The sequence below is a fragment of the Lissotriton vulgaris genome, chromosome 1_1 (genome assembly GCF_964263255.1).
Source record: "Lissotriton vulgaris chromosome 1_1, aLisVul1.2, whole genome shotgun sequence".
Classification (NCBI taxonomy): Eukaryota; Metazoa; Chordata; class Amphibia; order Caudata; family Salamandridae; genus Lissotriton; species Lissotriton vulgaris.
The window spans coordinates 1,637,782,423-1,637,805,707 of record NC_141685.1 but is presented as its reverse complement, the minus strand read 5'-3'; the positions used below and the strand labels follow the sequence as shown (position 1 = coordinate 1,637,805,707).

The following is a 23,285-nucleotide window of genomic DNA, read 5'->3' as shown; positions in this document are numbered from 1 at the left end:
GCCTGTAAATTAGGGCATACATCCTTCCAATGACCCCCCTGAAAGAAATAGGCACACTGATCTTTGCCTGATCCTGCCCTACTTTGCTGCGCCAGAGCCGATGCGGCTCGATCAGCCCCTCTTTCACATCCTCTTCCTCTCATATTTCCTATTCCTCTCGGTCTTCCCCTATCTGGAAAAACCTGTTGCAAGAACACTTTGGCTTTTAAATCCTTGATTTTTATCTTAATGTTCAATTTTCAATAATTTTCATAATCAGTAGCGTTCATGAGAAGATCTGATGGATCTTTGGTAGGTCAACTATTCTCAGACTTGATAATAAGGTCCTTATTTAAGTTATTAATAAATGTATCGGCAAATATTATTTTGCCAGTGACTGTAGACATGTCTTGTCCACTGTGACTTTTGAACACTTCCTCTAATCTGGTGAAGAAATCAGAGACATCCTCACTCTGTTTCGGTGTACATGCAGTCAGTTTGTCCCAATCTATTTTCGCTGTGGTTATTGCATTCTGCATCTTAGTAAGCACCAATCCAGGGATAGCAAGTATGCGTCGGTTAGGTGGAGAACCTGGGGCTCTTGTGTCGATAACATCAAGGTTTTGCCAGGTATCCTCGAAATCTGCGACATCTACTCTACGTATCCCATTCCACACATCATGTGGAAGGAGTGAGGCAAAGAATATGTCTACATCTTTTAAAGTCCTGGTGCAAAGAGTTATAGCAGACTGGAGACCTTCATCAAAACCTTTTAGATCTTTTTGATAGTCAGGCAGATCTTTCTTTGTCTGAAAGTTCTTTCCTGTGCCAGGGAGCATGAACATACTGAGGTCTCGCAGGCTGAGCCTGTACCACTCCAGCTGCAGGCACAGGAGGTAGATTTCCCTCATAGGATACCCTCTATTGGATCTGTAGTATATTTTCCTAACCTGCTCTACCCACATTAAACAGTGTTGTATTGCAGTTGGGATACTAGTAAATGAAATCTTTGGATCCCTTGCATACCTCCACATTGCTACAACATCTCGAGGGGATTCTTCAAGCAGCCAATCTCACCATTCACAAATTCGATGTGTCATATATTTTATGAGGGCATTCTGATTATAGATAGGCATGTCTTTAATGGTGGCCAGAACAGATAGTAGATTCACATTCTTATATTCATTGTCAATCCTCCCCCTTGCCATCTTCTTAAAATACCTCAGTTTCCTTAAGTGAATCCTAATTTCTAGTATATCAAGATGTACTTTTTCTGTTTTGTTTTCCAAACACTGTAAGGGTGTGTGGTGTACGTTGTTTTAAGATGGGAGTAGTTTTTGTGATAGTACTGTTAGAGAGGGACCCCAAAGGCTGTAACCCTGGAGAGGAATGTACCTGCCCTGAAACAGAGGGCACAATTGGATGGGTCGGTATTTGCACTTTTCCCCGTTGAAGCAAATTGTTTTGCGCGTTCTTGGTAAGGGGTGCATTAGTTTTGTGACCAACTGGACCATATGGTGGTTGGCCCAGAATGGGTTGGGCAGGTAGAACAGCAGGGACTGGTGCATGAGGGACATAGGGTGGTGGATTATGGAATAATAATTCTAATACTACTTCACCTTCTGTTTGAGTTACAGAGCTTTTGGTAATGGACATGCAAAACCTATCCGAACAGCCTAGTGCCTCCTTTTGCTTGTGTTGGTCATATGCCTTTGCCTTTTGCATAACTGTCTTTCCTTGCTCTTTTTCTCTATCTTTCTGTTGTTTAACGGCTAATGTGGTGGCATGTTTTTCCCACATCTGAAAACTTTCCCAAATTGCCGTCTCACATTTTTCTTAAAATTATGTTGTTGCAAATCTGGCTTTTATTTAAACCAAGAGCCGTCCAGCGGCCATCTCAAATCTTCATTCTCTTTTGTATGTTTATGCCAAAGATTATTCCAAAAGTTCACCCCCAACTCCAAATTTCACCATCATTCTAGAAGGCTGGGCTCCCTCCTCCAAAAAGGAACGTCCAAAAGGAGAAATGTACTCGGAACAACCTCATCCGGTTAATCTGGGGATGGCCAACTCTCGGCACCTTGACAAATGTCAGTCTGCAATGAACCAGTTCGGGACATCTGCAGGGCCTGTTACTGAGGGACACCGGATTGAAACGTCAGATGGTAGCTGCAGGAAACTTCTCTCTTTTGCAGGGCCCCCACAATCAGTCGGTCGCCTAAGCAGACCCATGCTCCATGTCGCATTTAGAGGTCGTGGAAGAGTCTCAATTTGTGGAAAGCGAACTTCTTCGCTCTCGTTAATACCACTCTGTATACCTTCAATTTGAGTGCGAATAGTTGGAGGCAAGCTTATGTCTTAAACTGTTTATTGTACTCAAGTCGGTACAATGTCCAACACAGCACTCGGATGGCGTGTGTAGACTGGATACAATTAAACACACATCACTGATTTTTATAGAAAACTCAGAGCAGGGTTACATGACTAAATACAAATTTGCCTAATAGTGAAAATTCCCCATGCCAGTCCGAGGCTGGTTCAAGAGTTGCAAACGCGAGCAAAGTTCTTTGCTGACTAAAAGCAAACTATAGGGCAAAAGCTTTTCTTGTGAAGTGGAACATTTCAAGTTGCTTTGATTTACACATTAGGCCAAATTTACTAAATGAATGAGCTTTTAGTTAACTCTATAATTAGGGATCCCGGTTTTATGGTATTCATTTTTCAGACATTTGCATCTGTATGTATCCATATTTATTTTTTGCCCATTTTTTCTGCATGTATCCATTTTTATTTTGTTTTCTATATAAATGAAGCTGCAAGGGGTATTTTTCCACATTTATTTGACTGATAAATGTATACTCTCATTTGAATGTCCAAATGTTTTCAGCTGTATTCAGTGCAATAGCGTCATCTGAAAACACTTGCATTGTAGAATAGCATCAATAACTAGATCTGCACTTAATTGGGAAATCCTATTCTTTTTTCATCTCCCCTACCACTCAATCTGTACTTAAACTGACCTGTCACTCATGATTGATTGTATAAAATGTCATCCAAAGAAGACCTATTTTCCGAAATTTAAAAATAAAGAAAGACCAGAAAAGAAAATGTTTTCGTTCTGTATTTCGCTGTAAAAATCAGAAAAAACGGAAAACAGGGAGCCCTATTGATGATCCATTTCTTAATGTGGATTTTCTCAAAATGATATCCTTATTTTGGGTGGGTGGGTGTGCAGTGTCAGAAAAACTCCAGGTCTTATGAGCTTTTGCAGAAAGTCAAAAGATTTTCAAGATCGCACAGTTCTGCTGGTATAGAGTTCCAGTGGTTTCACGTAAATGAGAGAACGAGCTGCCACTAGTCCGGGCATGACAGTTGCGGGCAAACAGGATACTGAAGGTTGGAAAATCTCAGTGAAGGTGGTACTAATGAAATATCAACAGCAGATAGGTGGGATTCTGATTGCATTGGTAATATTCTGTTTTTATTTATTTCTGATTGTGAGTTCTAACCGCAGGTTCCTTGACCTGTGAATTCCCTTCAGCCTGGAAACAAGCTTCAAGCTTTCTTAAAAAGTCCAACCTAAAAGTAGACGACACAGCCAACTATCGCCCTATCGCTCGATTATCTCTACCTGCTAAAATTTGTGAGAAAATAATGAATCTGGAACTGTCTAAATATATCTTCGACGGTCAGCTCCTGGACTGCTCCCAGTATGGCTTCCAACCAGTTCACAGCACAGAAACCGTCCTGGTCAAGGCAACTGAGGAAGTAAGGAAGGCAGTCGATGGCGGAGGCTCAGCAGTGATGATTTTACTAGATTTATCGGCTACCTTTAATACAGTTGATCATAACACTCTCACAGGTTGCCTAAAGGAAATCTGAGTTAAGGGGGTCACCCTGGAGCGTCTTTGCTCCTTTCTCAGTGACTGATCTCAAGCGATAGCATTCGTGAATTTTAACTCTCTACCCTACTCACTGCCTTGTGAAGTTCCACAGGGGTCGTCACGCTATTTAATATTTACGTAGCAAAATTGGCTCCACTCTTAAGAAGATTCAATTTGGAGGTAACTTCTTATGCAGACAATACCCAGCTAATAATTGCTTCAGCTCACAATGACTCATCAGGCCCCTTAAAATGCTGTAACTCCATCAGGGCAATCATTGGCTGGATGAGTTCGCACTGCCTAAAGCTTAATGCAGGGAAAATAGAGATTATGGTGTTTGACAATCCCTCCCCTGCCTGGTCCACCAATTGGTGGCCTGAGAATTTGCCACAACCACCTTGTCCCGTGACTAAAGTTAAGAATTTGGGAATAATCATTGATGAGAACCTGAACCTGAGCGCACAAATATCATCAGTCACTTCCGCAGTTTATTATAGATTCTTCCTTTTATCCCAGACAGACTCACAAAAACTTTAATAACCCTGCTTGTACTCCCTAGGCTGGACTATTGTAATTTTCTTCATCTAACTGTTTTGGAAAAGCATGTGAGTCGACTACAACTAGTCTAAAATGCTGCAGCAAGAATGGTTCTTAAGCTTCCTAAATACCATTCCATTAGTCATGGACTTCGCAGGCTGCACTGACTTCCCATGCACAGCCAGGCTGAGTTTAAGGCCCTATGCCTGGCCCACAAAGGCCTGCATAACTCAGGCCCTGATTTCCTCAGGTAGGCTTTCAAGAGATACAAGCCGAACCGAGAACTCTGGTCGACCAAGGCCAACCTTCTAGCGGAGCGGTTCCGACATTTAAAAAGATGCATTGGGTAGATGTATAGACCTCAACACCACCAAACTCTGGAACAGCCTCTCACCCCACCTCAGAGCTATCCCTTCATTGACCTCTTTCAGGAAGGAGATAAAAACCTGGCTATTTAACATGGAAGTCTCCACTCTCTGACCTCTTCGGATAGTGTCAAAACACCTCTGGTAATCACGTGCTTTAAAAATTTCCTAACATAACAATACCCTCCGGCGACAGACTGGATGCAGAGAATTTTCAATAGCTGTTCCATCCTGAGTCTGCAGATGGCGCCATAAGACTCCGCGTTGGATTTATCCATCCCGATGGTTAAGGTGGGGACACTATATCTTCACCAACGCTATACGCTGATGTTGGTTCTTTTCTCTGCGCACCTTCAAATGGGGATCCAAAGCTCCATTGAATCTTGTCAGCTTAACACAATCCCTTTCCTTCAAATACATTTTGAAAGTGTGCAAGGGACATTAATGCCACCTAAAACTACAGGGTTCAAACCGTGCAGGGATTGTCCTCTTCAGATGTCTGTGACCCTCTCCCACAATGTCGGTCTCTGGTGGCATGGCTCCTAACCTGACTTGACTCAGTGTGACTAGGAACCAAAACGCCATCTGCCACCTTGAAGCCAAACTTGCCTTTGCAGAACTCTAAAGGAAGTCAAAGAAGGCATGGATGTGCTTTCGAGGCTAATCATGCGACTGATAGTCATCAAAATCACAAAGTTCAGGGAAGTTCCAGAAATCCAAACACAAAGCTCACCTTCATCTTGCCACTTACACTATTCGGAGTCGCAATACGCCTTGGGCATTCAAAAGCCGAATTAATCCAAATCAGTTTCCAACCACCCCGCCTGATAGGGAGTCCGAAGGCATGGAAACGTATGCTAATTGCTTGTTTTTGTCTACTGGCCTGACCCTCGGGTCAGTCAACATCTTCCTCCTGGGGAGGTACTTGCATGCATTGTGGAATAAAGTGGTGGACATCTTGCCCCCTCAAGGTGCTAAAAACCTGCTGTGAGCTAATCATCCCTCACCTTACTGCTGTTCTTAATGTTGCCATCTCAGAGGGACAGTATCCCACCTTGTGGAAAACTGCAGTGGTGAAGCCACTCTTTAACACCATCGCTGCTAATGGTTTTCCCCTCCTGTGCTGATTGATGTGTAAATCCCATTGTTCATGACGAGCTCAGCACAGCTCAACAGTGCCTCATGACGAGCTGAGCTCGTCATGAGCATCGAAAGGGTTAAGAAACCTTCTCTTGACCCTGGAGAATTGAAGAATTATCAGCTGATCTCCTTACTTCCTGTTTCAGCTAAGATTCTGTAAACCTACGTGAACTCACCTCCAGTGCCTACCTAAGGGATCACCATGTACTTGATGGCTCACAACATGGATTTGGAAGCCACCATAGTACGGAAACAGCATTGACTGCCGTATCCACAATATCCGTACTCAAGTAGACGCAGGGCATACCACCCTGCTTGTTCTAATTGACCTCACAGCAGCCTTTGATACCCTGTCTCCGCGGAGGCTGGTTGAATGCCTCTGAGAGATAGGTATCGGGGGCTCGGCCTTGGGGCTTCTTGCTACCTTTCTTAGTGAGCGGGCATAGACGGTGACATTTGGCCAATTATACTCAGCCTCCAACCCCCTGTTGTGCGGTGTTCCGTAGGGATCATACCAGAGTCCAACACTTTTTAATATCTATGTTGGCCCACTTACTAAGGTGGTACGATCCTATGGGTTAGAGGTGTTGTGCTGTGCGAGCGACACCAAATAATGGTGTCCATCTCCCACAGTAATAGGGATTATGCCCTTAACTTCAGGAACAGCATGCAGGCTGGATGGTGGATTTTTTTTTTTTTAATTGAACGGAGAGAAGTCTGAGGTCCTGATTTTTGGCAGTAAACAGGAGATCAGGTCCAGTGACTGGTGTCCGGACACGCTTGGCCTCTGTCCCTGCCTGATATCCCACAGGAAAAACCTAGGCGTCGTAGTGAATAATTTACTTTCCCTCAATTTGCAGGTCAGCAGGACTGTGTCCACATGCTTCGGGGTTATAAGGATCCTCAGAATCCTCAAAGATTTTCCATTTCCTCTCCTTTGATGCACGTAAGCTGGCTGTTTATCGCCTTGGTAAAATCCAGATTGAACTATTGTAATGCCCTTTATTTGGGCATTAACAAAGGTCTAGTGCAGTGGTCTCCAAACCGGTCTTGGAGGGCCGGATCCATGCCAGATTTTTTGCATATCCCCATTGAGATACATGTAGTTATTTAAAAAAAATCTGGCATGGATCCGGCCCTCCAGGACTGTTTTGGAGAACCCTGGTCTAGTGCGACGTGTGCAGATGGTGCAGAATGCTGCGGCTAGGCTGGTGATGAACCTACCAAAATATCATTCAGTCACAGCCTCCATTAAGTTGCTGCACTAGCTGCCTGTGGACCATAGGATCCTCTTTAAAGCATTTTGCCTGACTCATGATGCCTACTATGGTTCAGGCCCAGAGGGGATTAATGCTATTTTCCGTCGCTATGTTCCTAGCAGCTTACTCCCATCCTCAGATAAGAATCTGTTAACAGTACCAAGGTTTAAGAAGGTGAAATGGGGAGGTAGAGCTCTCTCCACTGTTGCCGCTTGACTGTGAAACGCCCTCCCGGTAGAGCTGTCTAGTCAGGTGTCCCATTCTCTCTTCCGCAAAGCCTTAAAAACGTGGCTTTTCTCACAGACCTCAGTATGAGTACGTCTTTCTGTCTGCCCTTTCAGGTCCATTAATAGTGCCTTGCCGCCCTTGGGCTAAGTTCGTGCTCTACAAGTTCAATATTATTTCATCTTCATTGCGAGCTGTCCCAGAAGGCATTTAGGAAGCAAGCCTTGATGGCTCTAGGCTCTTTGTAGTGAAGGTGGAAGAGGCTCTTGAAAGATTTAAGGACAGAAAGGCTACTGCCTGCCCTGTAAGTCTATCTCCACCTGTTCTGGCGTTCCCCAAGTAACTTTACCTCTTTGGAAGCTTTGATAAGGGATTCGTGAGGAGACCGTGATGGCCCTCCCCTCCCCCAATGGCTGCGGCAAAAACGCTGTAAGTCCCCCTCGACAGCACATGATCACTCTGAGGGAGGCTACATCACCTTCTACCTCCCTGGGTGGAGGATCATCACATCCAAACGGGGTGCACCATAACGTGGAACATAGGTACTCATACTCTTCCTGATGCACCCCGACCCCGGATACACCACCTACTCTGCTACACAGCCAATGACTTTTAGAGGACCACTTGTCCATACTCCTTGGATAAGTTAAAGCTCTCTTGTTCAAGGAAGCCATTGAGCGTGCCGGCATCGGTTATCTGGACTGGCTGCTTTTCCTTCTATTTCTTTATGCAGATCCTCTATCTTGGCGCTTTTAACTTTTTCCTTGGGAAGGACAAGTTCAAAATGCTCACTGTGGCCCAAGTTCTTTCTTCCCTTACGTCTCCTATAGATGAGTGAGGAAATAGTTATTAAACATTCTCTTAATTCAGTTTGGCACCTTGAAATATTCACATGTTGAATAATCTGCTGTTACTCTCTATCAGAAAAGACGTTACCAAAGGTAAGAAACTTGTTCTTTTTTGTGAATGCATTTCATGGCGAGTACCTATAGGGTCATGTACGTTGACCTTGGTTCAGAACTATTTCAGCCTTTTTCTGCTAATGGCGAATTCCTCTCCACACTTCAGTCTATTTGGTTTTAACCAGTGAGCAGTGATCACAGTATAATTTTTTTTTGTCCACTGTTTTACCAGGCTTATTTTCTGTTTTTGTTAGGTCTTTGCCTGGGAGATCTCGGACCAGTTGCTACAGATACGGCAGGATGTGGAGTCTTGTTATTTTGCTGCTCAAACCATGAAGATGAAGATCCAGACATCTTTTTATGAGCTCCCTGCGGACTCGCATGCTTCTTTACGAGACTCGCTGCTTTCTCACATCCAGAACCTAAAGGATTTGTCTCCTGTCATAGTTACTCAGGTAATCATTTATAAACCTTTTTTTTTAATTGCTAGTAGACGCAAATATAAAATAACAGTAGTGCAAACTAATACCCAGTAACTGATGTGCCCAAAGAATATTTCCAGTAGAAAATAAAAAATCTCGGTTCAGGTAGATGATGTACAACTTGATCTTGTGTGAAGGCAGTGTTTCTCAACACAGTGGATTATGATGCATCTCTTTTCAAGTAGCAGAAAAGTTAATGATCATGTAGTGGATTGAGGCTGAAGTCAGAATTTCTGTGAGATTGCAAACTTCCGGACTCACTCTCAATAACTTTTTCTTAGATTAAAGGGCTCTCACCACCTCCATACTGTCTCTTGCATCCTCTAAATCGGGCATTCTGCTTGCATATATACTACACCTAATCTGTGAAAATGAAACAAATTACCTCTGATTTGTTATTGACAAATGCTTTTGATGCTCTTGTGTATGTCCCTTTTAAGGTTCTCTGTAGTTAGTAGTAGTATGCAAATATTTTACTAGTGAGCTAGTAGTTAGTGAATATTTTCTCCTGCTCTCCAACAGTACTCTAAAAAAAATGGAATCCATGCTGTGTGAACCTTTGTAGAACTTGCAAAGCACAATGGTCGCTTGAGGACATTTTATCTAAGGCTAACCAATAACAAAAAAAATCTGGCTTAAGAGCCTTACTTTAGGTGCCATGATTGACAATCTTTTAAAGGGACCGTTCCCCACTGTTCCACAGCTGAAGAGCAAGAAAAAGAAAATGCTTAACTTCCTAGCCAAGAGCACTTAAAATAAGGATGAAAATAAGCAACAGGGAGCTTTTACATGCTTTGAAAATCTAGCACTGATGCATTTGGTCATTCTGCAATTACTAGAGGGTCGAAAAAGCAGCCATGACCTAGTCAGACTAAGCAAGTTCATACACCAATTGGGATGCCATGGTTTGGGCCAGCTGCAGCCTCGGGAAAGACCGAGTGGAGAACAACAAAACCAGTGTTGTCATAGTATAGTCTGCCCTAAGTGCTTGAGCACACAAATGCTTTCGGATGGAAGTAGGTATTGGTTTTTCTGTAACAATTTATATCCAACTTTGGAATAACACATTGCACTATTCGTCAAAAGGTTTTGGATTATTATTTAGGGTGGGTGTTAGAACTGGGGGTCTCCAGTTGGCAGAGGTAGGTACCACTGTCCAAATAGGGACTCTGGCTTCTAGTCAGGGTAAGGAGGAAACCCTCTGAGATAATCCCTGCTCACTCCCTTGGTAGCTTGGCAAGAGCAGTCAAGGCTTATCAAAGGCAATGTGTAAAGTATTTGTACCAAAACTCTCAGTAACAACAGCACAAACTGACTCCACAACAGTTTAGAAAAATAAAGGTATTTAATCTAAACTACATAAGACCAAAACGACAAAAATCCAACATACACAGTTCAAGAATATGGTTGCAAAAGAGTTCTTAATGTTGGCGTTAAAATAATCCACAGTTGAGTGAAAAGTTCATAGTTGCGTCACGTTTAGTCAACAGTACCTTTAAATGCGACAAAGTTCCAAAACAGAAGCTGTTGCTGTGGAAAATAAGCTTTGCGACACTCCTGAGACCTTGGGGAGGCGATGCGACAATTCCGCTGGATGTAGCGGCGTGTTGCGATGACTCCGATCTGTATGGGGAGGGTTGCGATGACTTGTATGGAATCCGGTGCGGACGTTCCGTTGTTGAAAAAGGCTCGCCAAGGCACGATGCGATGATTCTCGGGGGCTGCGACGATCTCCGGGGCAACAATGCGCGGTCCAGCGGTGATCTTCCTCCCGCAGCTCCTCGATGCGATGGCTCTGCGACGATTCTCGCAGCGACGTGATGCAGTGATCTCAGCCAGCAGCAGCAGGTTCTGCGACTATGCTCGCAGCAGCGGAAATCTTCCTGCTAACGAAGGGTGCGACGTCTTTGGGCAGCGCGGCAGGCGCTGCAACGAGCTCTATCTTCATAGCGGCGGGAATTTTCCACGCTCTGCCGGGTTTGTGATAGATTTTCTGTAGCAAAGTCTTTAAAAGCGTGATTTCCAGTTCCCCAACACAGGTACAACTTCCAGAGGCACCACACATGGGCCAAGCACTCCAGGTAGGACGGAGCTCTCTCAGCAGAGCTCAGGGAAGTTGGGGGTGAATCCTTTTTTTCTTGGGACTTCAAAAACAGGGAGCCAGCTCTTCTCAGGCCCTTGGAGATTCCTTCAAGCAAGGGGACACCGCACAAAGCAAAGTCCTTCTCCTCTCCTTGGCATCAAAGCAACAGCAAGTTAGTCCAGCAGAGGAACAGCAAGACAGTCTTCCTTGTTCAGTTTCAGCTTTCTCCTTGGTGGAGTTTCCTTCTTGATTCCAGGATGATCTAATTTTCTGTTGTCAGGGGTCCTGTACTTATACCCCTAAAAGTCTTTGTTCTCTTTGTGCAAGTGGGCCCTGAGCCTGGTCTGAACCAGTTCTGGGAGTTCCTTGAGCACTTTGTTTTCCTGGCTTCTCCTTTCTTTTCAGAGTGAGGGGCGGGATAGTCAGCCACCCAGCAGGAGGTGGAGCCAGCATTGTGTAAGGCAGGCACAGCCCTATTCAGGCCCAGGTGCTATATCCTCCCACCACTCAAGTTGCAAATAGTCATTCAGCCTAGGGCTGACTCAGCCACCCTCCTGGGGAATCCCCAGCCCCTGTCACTCTCAAACCAGACAGTCAATTCACAAAACAGACCAAGACACACAGAAAGGTCAGACAAGAGAACAGCAACATTCTAAAAGTGCTATTCTCAAACACAGGAGTTAAAAACCACCTTTCCTAAAAGATGTGTTATTAAATTCTGAGTTCAGGGATGCCAGACTTTTATGTCCTATCTTGCTCCTATGGGAAGATATGCTGGTAGCCACTGTAGCCAGCACCCCCCATGATAGCCTATGGAGCAAGATAGCCTTACAATAGTGAAAAACGAAAATGGATGTAATTCACTACCAGAGCATGTCACCTGCACAAGTACATGCTCTACCTTTCACATCCACTGCACCCTGCCCAGGGGGGGTACCATGGCCCTTCCATAGGGGTGACCAATGTGCATAGAAAGGGAAGGGTTAGGCCCGGTCAGTGGGGACACTGACCAGGAGGACATGGCAGTTCACAGACTGCACACAGGCACTGCGGTGGCAGGCCTGAGACACCATTTTAGGGCTACTGATGTGGGTGGCACAATCAGTGCTGCAGGCCCCCTAGTAGCATTTGCATTACCAGCCCTGGCACACTAAGTGCACTTTACTAGGGACTTCTTGGTAACACAAATATACCAATCATGTATATCCAATCACAATAACAATGTACGCAGGGGGCACTTACACTCTGACACTGATCAGCAGTGGCAGAGTGTCCAAAGCATCTAAACCAGCAAAAAACGAAATCCAGCACAGCATCAAAAATACAGGAGGTAGAGGCAAAAAGATAGGGGAAACCACGCCAAAGATGCCAGGTCTAACAGTGGGCGACTGCCCAGTTCAAGGGATATTCACTACCTTTGTCAGGGTGAACCCTCAAAGTCACTAAAAACTCTAAGCTCAACCCCCTTTACCAATAGCACAGCGCATACCAATTTAAGCGTTTGTATTAAACATTCAGTTCAAGCACCACAAATAAAGGCCATCATAAGGAAGCGGTGGGAAATGATCGAACATGAAATTGACTGTGCTGGGTAATTTCAGGGTTTACCTTTGGTTCGAGGCATGTGGGCTGCTGAATTCATATCTGTGCATAGATCGCCGCCTAGTGTTGGGTCCGGATGATTGCACATTGTTGTCCTGGAAGAGTCTTCGAAGTATCACGAGATAGGTGGCTCCTCCCCTGGACTACAGTGCGCATGGGCATCGACTCCATCCTCAGATTGTTTTTTTCCGCCATTGGGTTTGGATGTCTTTAATTCCCTCTTGTCGGATTCGATAGAAAACTTTCTTGAGACCAAAAGGTCTTTAGTCTATACGTCGGTATTGTCTTGCGTTCGGCATTACTTCTTCTAGCTCGGTTCCGAGCCGGATTATCTACTCCCACGTGCTCTCGGCGCGGAAGGCCCAGTCGACGCTCCTGACCTATCGACCGTCCATCATGGACCGAAGTCCATTCAAGGGATGTCCGGTCTGTAACTCTAAGTACCCCCACATCGACGTCCACCCGGTGTGCAACAAGTGTCTGTCGCCGGACCACGATGAGGACAAGTGTATGGCTTGTTCACGCTTCAGGCCCAAGAAGACGCTTAAGCTTCGACGAGCTGCGCGCCAGGAGGCCCAGCAATCTGCTCCGGCGCCTGTGGACATCTTCGATGCAGGGGATGTCGAGGACGAATCTATCCAGGACATTTCTGAATCAAACCCTGCGTCGGACGTCGACGATGACTACGACGCAGATGCTGAGATGTTCCAGGGCGAAGAAGTCGTCAAAGAGGTAGGGGACGACGACGGGGCCCTCGGGGCCATGGAGGATAGCTCGGATGAGGAGCTTCCTCAAACGGACTGTAGGGCTGTGCCGATTTATGAGGCCCAGGTCGAGGGATCGCCTTCGGGCCTTACCCAAGATCTCGCTATGGGTTCCACGGCCCCGCCTTCGGGCTCGGCCACGGACATTGTTGCCGAGCCACTCCCTGGCAAAACGAAACCGAAAGAGAAACCTACGGTCTCTACGCCAGATACTGTCCAGGTGCCAGCCTCGAAACCGAAAGTGCGCATCGCTTTGGTCGGCTCCAAGGCCTCGGAGGCTTCGGCGCCGAAGAAGCCGAAGGTGGCTGTCGAGCCGAAGGCTCAAGTCAAGGGCGTCGAGACGAAGTCTGCCGCGCCGAAGACTAAGGTGAAGGTGGTCGAGACGGGCGCGTCGGCGCCGAAGACGATCGACACCGGCAAAAGCCTCGGCGACCCGAAGAAGGCTGTCGGCGAGCCGAAGAAGACTCTCGGTGACCCGAAGAAGCGACTCGATGACCCAAAGGTCCTCACGACCCCGTGTCCGCAGGACAAGGCCAAGGGCGCCGCGCCCCGAGGGTCGACTCCAAAAGTGGCCTCGAAGGATTCCATTGAACCGGCTCGCCCATCCGCCGCGTTCACCAAGAAGGTGACAGACTCACTGCAGCGCATCCGTGAAGGCACCGCGTCGGTCAATCCGAAGGATCCTCCGCCTGCGAAACCTGTGGAGAAACCACTTAAGGCGTCCACGCCGATTCACTTCACGTTGCCGCCTAAGACTGCGCCGAAGGCTTTCGCTCCTAAGGCGGTGGTTGGCGTGCCCGAAAAGGTCTCCTAGGCGCCGAAGGCGTCATCGGTGGTCCACGGCCCGCGACCTCGACGACCTTCGTGGGACAAGCGTCAGGAACACTTCATCGACGCCGAAACGGGCAGGCTTTCCCTCCTGAAGCGGAAAATCACCCCAGAACCCCAACTGGAGTCTTACAAGATCCCTCTCAAGAAAAAGGACTCTGCTTGCTCTCCTGTCTTGGTGGAACCCCTTTCCCCACAGACTCATGATGTGTCGCCCACTTACTCAGATGTGGACGCTGGTGAGGGAGATGAGGATGAGTACAGTTATCCGGTCTATACAGACCCTGAGGATACCAATGAACCCTGGGCAGCTGGTGGTGACCCTGGGGATCCTCAATCAGGACAAGACCCTCAACTTTTTTCTGCTAAAACGTCCCCTACAGAAGACTCTACAGCTTTCAGTGCCCTCATTGAGCGGGCAGCTAACAATCACAACGTCCAGCTACATGCTGACCCTGTGGATGTAGATTTCCTCTTTGACACCTTTTCAGTCTCAGAAAAGACTGTTAAGACTCTGCATATGCTGAAAGGTGTTTTAAAGCATGCTGCTGAGATCTTTAAAGAACCTACCAGGGCAAGGGTGATAAACCCTAGAATTGACCAGAAATACAAGTCGGCGCCTACTGATCCTACCTACATCAAAGGACAGTTGCCTCTGGACTCCCTTGTCGTCTCGAATGCCCGGAAGAGGGCTAATTCTCAGACTACGGGTGATGCTCCTCCCCCAGACAAAGAATCCAAGGTCTTTGAGGCTTCGGGGAAGAGGGTAGCAGCACAGGCAGCCAACATCTGGTGCATTTCTAACACACAAGCGCTTCTGGCGCGCTATGACGGGGCACCCTACGATACACTGGAGACCCTGTTGCAACACCTGCCTGATCAATACAAGGAAGGGGCTGAGATGCTGATTCAGGAAGGGAAGCTAATCTCTAACGCTTCAGTTAAGTTCGCTCTGGACGCAGCTGATACCGCTGCCAGAGCTATAAACACTAGTGTTATGCTTCGGCGACATGCCCGGCTGAGAATCTCCTGGATTTAAGCCAGAAATCCAAACCACCATCCTGAACCAAACGGTTAACCCAGATCACCTGTTTGGCCCAGAGGTTGACACCACCCTCGAAAAGATAAAAAAGCATTTACAATGCAATGGTTTTGCCTTTGTTAAAGTTAGCTATTGGCATTGCTCTTGACATTATTTTTATTTATGTTTTTTTAACATAAATAAATGGCATTGTCATTTACAATGCCACTAGATTTATCTCTCGCAAATGACACACACCCACACAGAGCCCCCCCACACACCCACACAGAGCCCCCCCCACACACACAGCCACACAGAGCCCCCCACACACACAGCCACACAGAGCCCCCCACACACACAGCCACACACAGCCCCCACACACACAGCCACACAAAGCCCCCCACACACAGGGAAAGGGCGCAGTATTAATCATCCATATAAACACTCAGAGCATCGGCCTGGGAGCATCACATACAGTGTTATTTTTTATTTGACATTTTAGATGTAAGGGTTAGAACGTTTCGATACAAATTCCCAACCTAGGAATGATTTCAAATAGAACCAGTGTGGCAATCCATTAATAGATGTTGCTCCCTCGAGTATGGTTTCCCGCAGGAGCGGATATATTGACATTGCGATGCATGTTCATACAATTTATAGCTCAGCTGTACATTAAAGTTTATGGCACACAAAAGCAATTTATTGATAGAGCACACAGATGTATTCCACTGCGTCCACCCAGGAGAGAGATACCCAATGCTGTTTACTTCTTTAAAGTTACGGCCATGGTCATTAAGCACATTAATGTAAATGTAAATGTATTTGAGCTTATATAGCGCACAGTTACCCGCAGTGGGTGTCCCGGCGCTTGCTTAGGGAACCCGTCCTGGTATTCCCCCTGTGAGATAACCCCGGCAGGGTATCCACAAGGTGAAAGCCAGGCATCCCGCCGCGAGGGGCCGTTGTGGAGATTAAGCAAGCCCAGAGTCGCAGAGTGTGAACCCGTGAGTCGAGGAGGCACCGGAGCGAGAATTATCGAGTCCGTGGAATTTTTAGCCCAAGACCCACCGAGGCGGGGAATTGAACCCTGGTCCAGGGCCGATCTCAGCTTCCGGGTCTGCCGCCTCTAACCCCTGAGCCACACTTCTCCACTGTAAGAGGAAACCGTTCTGCGCTTGCCAGCCTACAATGCATGTTGTTTACTGTAACAACATCATTTTACCCAGATGCATAAACTCGGGCTACAGAATAAGGTACCGCCCTATGTGCGCGAGTAGCTCACTAACGAACGCGTGTTATTTTTACTGCAACACATCATTTATCCCAGATGCATAAACTCGGGCTACACTCTTTCAAAGCTCCATTGCTTCCCCTACTTGCAGAGGACATTACAGTTTTATTTTTAAACAACTTTTCTCATTCTAGTAGTTACCGGTGATGCTAGCTACTTGCATCTGTAATTTTGACTTGCATGCTATCTTCTTTTGTAGTGCCAAACAGCTTTTGTAATGCAGAAAGATTGACGTAAGAGCGCAAATTTGACCCGAAATCAGGTATCCGAGCGCTTGTAGGAGCAGCAGATGGATCCATGCATTTTTTGTTAGGCAAGGGGAGATTAAGTGATTTGCCCAGAATCATAGAATGTTAATTTGCCAAAATTCGAACTCAGTTCCCCGGATTCGAGGTCGACTACCCTAGCCTTTAGGCTACATCCTCACCAGGCCCAGAGCACCCCCCCCCCCAGCACAGCATTGGCTACCGCCGTATCAGTTGTGCCCCAGAAGCACGAGCACGTGGACAGAACATCCCAATTACAATCCCAATTATTTGCCTCAAACATGCCCGCCCACCATGGCGTATCCAAACCAACGAGGAACCAAGGCCATGTAAGGTGCTGTAACCTACGACCTGTAACATCCCACCTGGGCACCGCTGAGGCCTTACCCAACCGAGCTATACCTAGCCAGCCATCAGTTGCTACACACTCGTGCAGTGATAAACACGGCACCACTGGACCATGAGCTCACCTTCTTTTTGGCACCCATCGTCATGAGAACTCGAAGGAGAGATGGGTGAATAAGGGACAGATCGGGTTTCTACAATTCAACAAAGACACACGCACTCACCCACCAGAAAGAAAGCACAGAGGAACTGCTGCGATTTATGAATGGGTCCCTCATGAGCAGCAGCACAGCGAACCCCTCATTATTTTGGCAAATGGACTTTATAAACCAAAACGATAGGAACAAACAAACTGTAAATGATACAACATACTTGTGTAACCCTGCGATTGTTCCTGGGACTCGGATGAAGCACGGAGGGCTGAATTGAGAGATGCCGAAAATGTACGTTGCAACAACAGTCTAGCAGCGAGAATCACGGCACCCGCGGCCCATGAGCTCACCTTTTAGCCCCATCGCCATGCTCACACCCAGTGGCTCTGTGTGACACCGACGCTGCTCCGCACAGCTCTTGATTGATCGGATTCGCACAGAACACGACACGAAGGGAGCCATCACGGGCCAGCCCCTGGCAGGGGAGAACCGCAGGTGAGAGAGGAAAAGCGCCTAAGATCTCAAACTGCGCCTGCAGGGGAGCGGGTAAAACAAGCATCTCAATATATTGCCAAACAAGGCACTCACCGTAAAGGATTAACGTGCTTTTCTAGTCCAGCCTTCGGAGAGCGGGAGGGGGGCGGGAACGGGCATTGTTGAGCAAAGCACGGGCACCAGCGGAAGGGGGGCGGGGCCGGAGACACGGAGAGCGGGAGGGGGCAGGAGGGGGGCGGGAACGGGCATTGTAGATCAAAGCACGGGCACCAGCGGGAGGGGGGCGGGAACGGGGGCCGGAGACACGGAGAGCGGGAGGGGGGCGGGAACGGGGGCTGGAGATGCGGAGAGCAGGAGGGAACAGCCAAAAAATAAAAGCAAGCACTCACCTGGACTTCTTCCGGGTGCCGTCAATGCCGGACCAGATTCGGGGGCGTTCCCGGCTTTTGGCTGACGTAGCGTGATGTAGCCAAAAGCCAAAAATTCTCGGGAACGCCCCCGAATCTGGTCCGGGATTGACGGACAGAGCCGTCTCCCAATGGCTAGCCTCCATTTATGGAGCTAGCCAATGGGAGACTAGGGACGTTCCAGTCCCCACACACAGATGTCATTAAGTTTTTCCTAGCACATGCGTACTTCGTACGCATTGGCTAGGCAAAACCTAAAAAGGACACTGAGACTGCAAAATCCATGGGTGCCTTACAGTCCCAGCAGTTTCGGGGTGGGTCTTTTCGTCGCTCCAGCGCTAGAGGCGTTTCCAGGGGCCAGCTCTCCCAGTCCACGCAATACTACAAGGGCAACACGCAGACCACTTACACCAACAAAAGTCGAGGTGGATATCGTGGCAACAGCGCCAAGGGCAGAGGACGTGGAAACAGCTCCAGATCCTCTGCCACCAGCAAACAGTGACGCTTTGTCACTGCCCCTTGACCATACAACACCGGTCGGGGGGGAGACTCCAGCAGTTCCTGCCCGTCTGGAAGTCCATCACCACAGACAGGTGGGTCAGAAAACGTATCCAATACGGTTATTGTCTGGAGTTACCATCCACTCCACCCAACATGCCCCCAATACACCGTCCTATGTCGGTCGAGCACTTGCACTTATTGCAGCAGGAGGTCACCGTCCTGCTGCAAAAAGGAGCAATAGAGCTCGTGCCACTACAGGAGAGGCGCACAGGGGTATACTCCCTGTACTTCTTAATACCAAAAAAGGACTGGTCCCTCAGGCCCATCCTGGACCTCAGGCCACTCAACTACTACATCCTGTCGGAGCACTTCCATATGCTGACCCTGCAGCAGGTGCTCCTGTTGCTCAGACAGGGGGATTTTCTCGCAACTTTAGACCTAAAGGATGCGTACTTTTTCATTCCACTGCACCCTTCACACAGGAAATACCTCTGTTTCACCATACAAAAGCAGCACTACCAGTTCAAGGTTTTGCCTTTCAGTGTCACCAAGGCACCCAGGGTATTCACAAAGTGCCTGGCGACAGTGGCGGCGCATCTCAGGAGACGGAACATCCACGTCTACCCTTATTTGGACGACTGGCTCATCCAAGCGAAGTCAGCCCAGCAGTGTGCCGCCCACATGTTCCACACCATTCACCTCCTGCACGATCTGGGATTCTCGCTGCATTACCCAAAATCCCACCTCCAGCCCACCCACGTACTGCAGTATCTGGGTGCGACCATAAACACTCTGGCGGCCACAGCACAGCCGAATTCAGTGAGGGTCAGCAGCATTCAATCGCTGATACATAAATTCAGACCTCAACACTCTCTTCCAGCAAGAGTGTTCAGGCAGTTGATAGGCATGGTGGCCTCCTGCATTTCCATAGTCCCGCACGCGAGGCTACATATGCGTCCGCTTCAGGAGTGCTTAGCACGTCAGTGGACTCAGGCTCACGGGCAGCTCAAAGACCTAGTGTTGGTGAGCGGTCGGGCATACAACTCTCTGCATTGGTGGAATCCACGAAACCTTTGCAAGGGCCGACCGTTCCAAGAGCCTGTGCCACAGATCATCCTGACAACGGACGCCTCTCTCCAGGGATGGGGAGCTCATGTACTCCATTACACGGTGCAGGGACTATGGACGCACCAGCAACGGAAGATGCACATCAATGTTCTCGAACTGATGGCGATCTTCATGGCACTCAAAGCCTTCAAAGTACATCTGTGCAACAAGGTTGTGTTGATCCGGACGGACAACATGACAGCCATGTACTACATTCAAAAGCAGGGAGGAACACACTCTCCGCAGCTGTCTCATCTGGCTCAGAGTATGTGGAAGCGGGCCATTCAGAGGAACATCTTCTTCATGGCAGAACACCTCCCGGGCAAAGACAATCAGATGGCGGACCTGCTCAGCAGGCACAGCGACCAAATGCACGAGTGGGAGATACATCCATCAGTACTCCAACCGTACTTCCAAAAGTGGGGTCATCCAGAGATAGACCTGTTCGCCACAAGGGAGAACGCAAAATGCAAGCTTCGCCGCCAGGTTCCCACACCCACAGTCGCAGGGCAATGCGATATGGATGAACTGGTCAGGCAAATTTGCGTACGCTTTTCCCCCAGCACCTGATACCGCTGGTGGCACGCAAGCTAAGGCAGCACTCGACTCTCATCCTGGTTTCTCCAACGTGGGCTCGCCAACCATGGTACACCACGCTTCTAGCACTGTCCGTGGTACCGCATCAGAGGCTACGTCTCACACCCAGCCTTCTGACGCAGAGCCATGGCGACATTCAGCATCCAGATCCGCAACAGCTCAACCTGGCGATCTGGCTCCTGAAGTCTTAGAGTTTGGCTACCTGCACTTGCCTTCTGACTGTATGGACATCATTTGGGAGGCAAGGAAGCCCACCACCAGAGCATGCTATGCGGCAAAATGGAAGCGGTTTGTCATTTATTGTGCAGACCACAACATTAACCCGCTAGATGCGTCTATTCAGAATATCATCTGTTACCTTTTCCATCTGTACAAATGTAATCTGGCCTATGCTTCCATTCGCATACATCTATCTGCGATGGCCGCTTATCTCCAGAACAGGCAGCCCCTCTCACTCTTCAGAGTGCTTGCCATTAAGGCCTTTCTAGAAGGACTCAAACGAGTCATTCCTCCACGGACTCCACCAGCTCCGGAGTGGAACCTCAATGTGGTCCTTACCCGGCTGATGGGTCCTCCCTTTGAACCACTGCATTCCTGCGAGATTCAATTCTTGACGTGGAAAGTGGCTTTCTTCATAGCGATTACATCGCTACGGCGAGTTAGTGAACTGCAAGCCCTCACTATCCAAGAGCCATTTATTCAAATTCATTCTAACAGGGTGGTGCTTCGCACTAACCCTAAATTCCTTCCTAAAGTTGTGTCTCAATTCCATATCAACCAGACTATTGAATTGCCTGTTTTCTTCCAAAATCCTGAATCATTGGTGGAGAGAATGCTCCACACCCTTGACGTCAAAAGGGACCTGATGTATTACATCGATAGGACCAAGGATTTTAGGAAGACTAAGCAACTCTTTGTCGCCTTTGCACCAAACCACAAAGGTAACCCTATTTCCAAGGCTGGTATTGCTAGGTGGAACGTTAAATGTATCCAGATCTGCTATCTGAAAGCCAAACGTACTTTCACCATTCCACCAAGGGCCCACTCCACCAGAAAGTTGGGGGCCTCTATGGCATTCCTTGGAAACATTCCTTTGGAAGACGTATGTAGAGCAGCCACATGGTCTACCACACACCCATTTACAAAGCATTATTGTGTTGATGTGCACTCCAAACAGCAGGCAGCTGTAGGGCAGGCTGTTCTCAAAACACTTTTCCAAACTGCTGCAGCTGGCACGGGTGGCTGCCGTTAATGGAGGGACTGCTATGTATTCTATGCACAGATATGAATTCAGCAGCCCACATGCCTCGAACCGAATATGCTACTTACCAGTATGCATCTGTTCTTGGCATGTAGGGCTGCTGACATTCATATCGCCCGCCCTCCTCCCCGGCGCCCGTAGCAGCTGCAGAATTCACACATACTTCTAGCATGGTCATCATTCACTTAGTTGCACTCCATCTTGGCCACAATGGCTAAAAACAATCTGAGGATGGAGTCGATGCCCATGCGCACTGTAGTCCAGGGGAGGAGCCACCTGTCTCGTGATACTTCGAAGACTCTTCCAGGACAACAATGTGCAATCATCCGGACCCAACACTAGGCGGCGATCTATGCACAGATATGAATGTCAGCAGCCCTACATGCCAAGAACAGATGCATACTGGTAAGTAGCATATTCGTTTGCATACAATAGACACAAGAATCTACGAGAACTGCTGAAATCGACCTCAAACTACTAAACTGGCTCAGAAGAGCATGATAATGTCACAATTGTGGTCAATGTGGCAATGTAATTTTGGGAGATCCATTCAAACACCCACATACTGGTCATAAACTGAGATTACATCACACATCTGATTGCAATACTGAGGGAGTCATCTACGCTATAAAATGTATATGTAGGCAGAACCAGTCGCAAGATTAAGACACGCAAAGTGGAGCATAAAAGTTGGATCGGTAATAAACAAAAACTCCTTTTTAACTGCACATTGGGTGAATGTTTCTCACACGATACCCCAGTTAAGGTTCACCATCCTCGAAAAAATTACTCCGATGTCAGGGGTAGACATGAACACATCCCTAGCAAGAAGAGAAACACACTGGATCAAGCTCATAGGCACAGTCATTCCCAGGGGGCTTAATGATCATTATGAGCTGTTGTGTTTTTTGTAAAACTGTATGTTGGAATGACGTAACTTTATACAGCTCGTCTTTGTACAGGATTTGCACTCATTGTTTTGTATGTCTCTAATTTGAATTAGTATTTTTTCCTTTAGTTGACTCATTGCTTGGTTACACTTAATGAGGCACCAAGGGGGCATTTTTTCTTCCTCTGCTCGTCCATCCTTTGAGCTTCATGTTCATTATATATAGAGCATAAGCCTCGGAGTATTTTAACCTGAGGTGCCACTTGGCAACAATAGAGTAGCATTGCTTGGCATTGTATTTTTAACTACATTTTTCTTCACAGCAGGACTTTTCTAATCCTTCATTTACAGCATACTATTAAACTTAGGAGGGCTCATGGATTGTTCACCACGTGGGGACGTATTGTTTGCTTCCCCTCATGGCCTCGTCCCATTCTTCATTCTTGTTTACCTTTTTCTTTTTCATATCCATAAAGTTTGTTCGGTTGCTAGGACACACCTGCTTGCGATTCACACGCTGTGGTTCGGGCCCTTTAAGTACTCACGTCTCATCACTCTACGTTGAACGTGCATTCAGCACGTACGGACGCAGCGTCTTCCTGGTAGCGAGGAAGCCCTTCGAGGTTCCCTGAAACGGTGAGAGTTGGGAGCCGTTCTGCACGTTTTGTACGCTATTTCGGATTGTAGGACAACAGATCCGTATTTTTCTGACACTAGGATCTTGTGATATTTTTCAGATTAATCTATCCTGCACAGTGGGACATGTAGTGACGAGGTTTCTCGGGGAAACGGCCACTACAACGAGGCCGTTTCCACGAATACATTAACCACGCATGCATTACAACGCATGCGTGGTTACCACGAACGCCTTTACCATGCATACCTTTACTACGAGGTATGTAG

At 47.6% G+C, this 23,285-nt stretch overlaps 1 protein-coding gene across 2 annotated transcripts in view; it reads left to right on the top strand.

Annotated features, from left to right (window-relative positions):
- Positions 1 to 23,285, top strand: part of TNPO3 (transportin 3) — a 1,270,791-nt gene that overhangs the window by 119,633 nt on the left and 1,127,873 nt on the right. For both annotated transcript variants that reach the window (XM_086918869.1, XM_086918868.1), the window contains exon 2: positions 8,546 to 8,746. In XM_086918869.1, the coding sequence (XP_086774995.1) occupies positions 8,546 to 8,746 (201 nt within the window). The remainder of the gene's footprint in view (positions 1 to 8,545; positions 8,747 to 23,285) is intronic.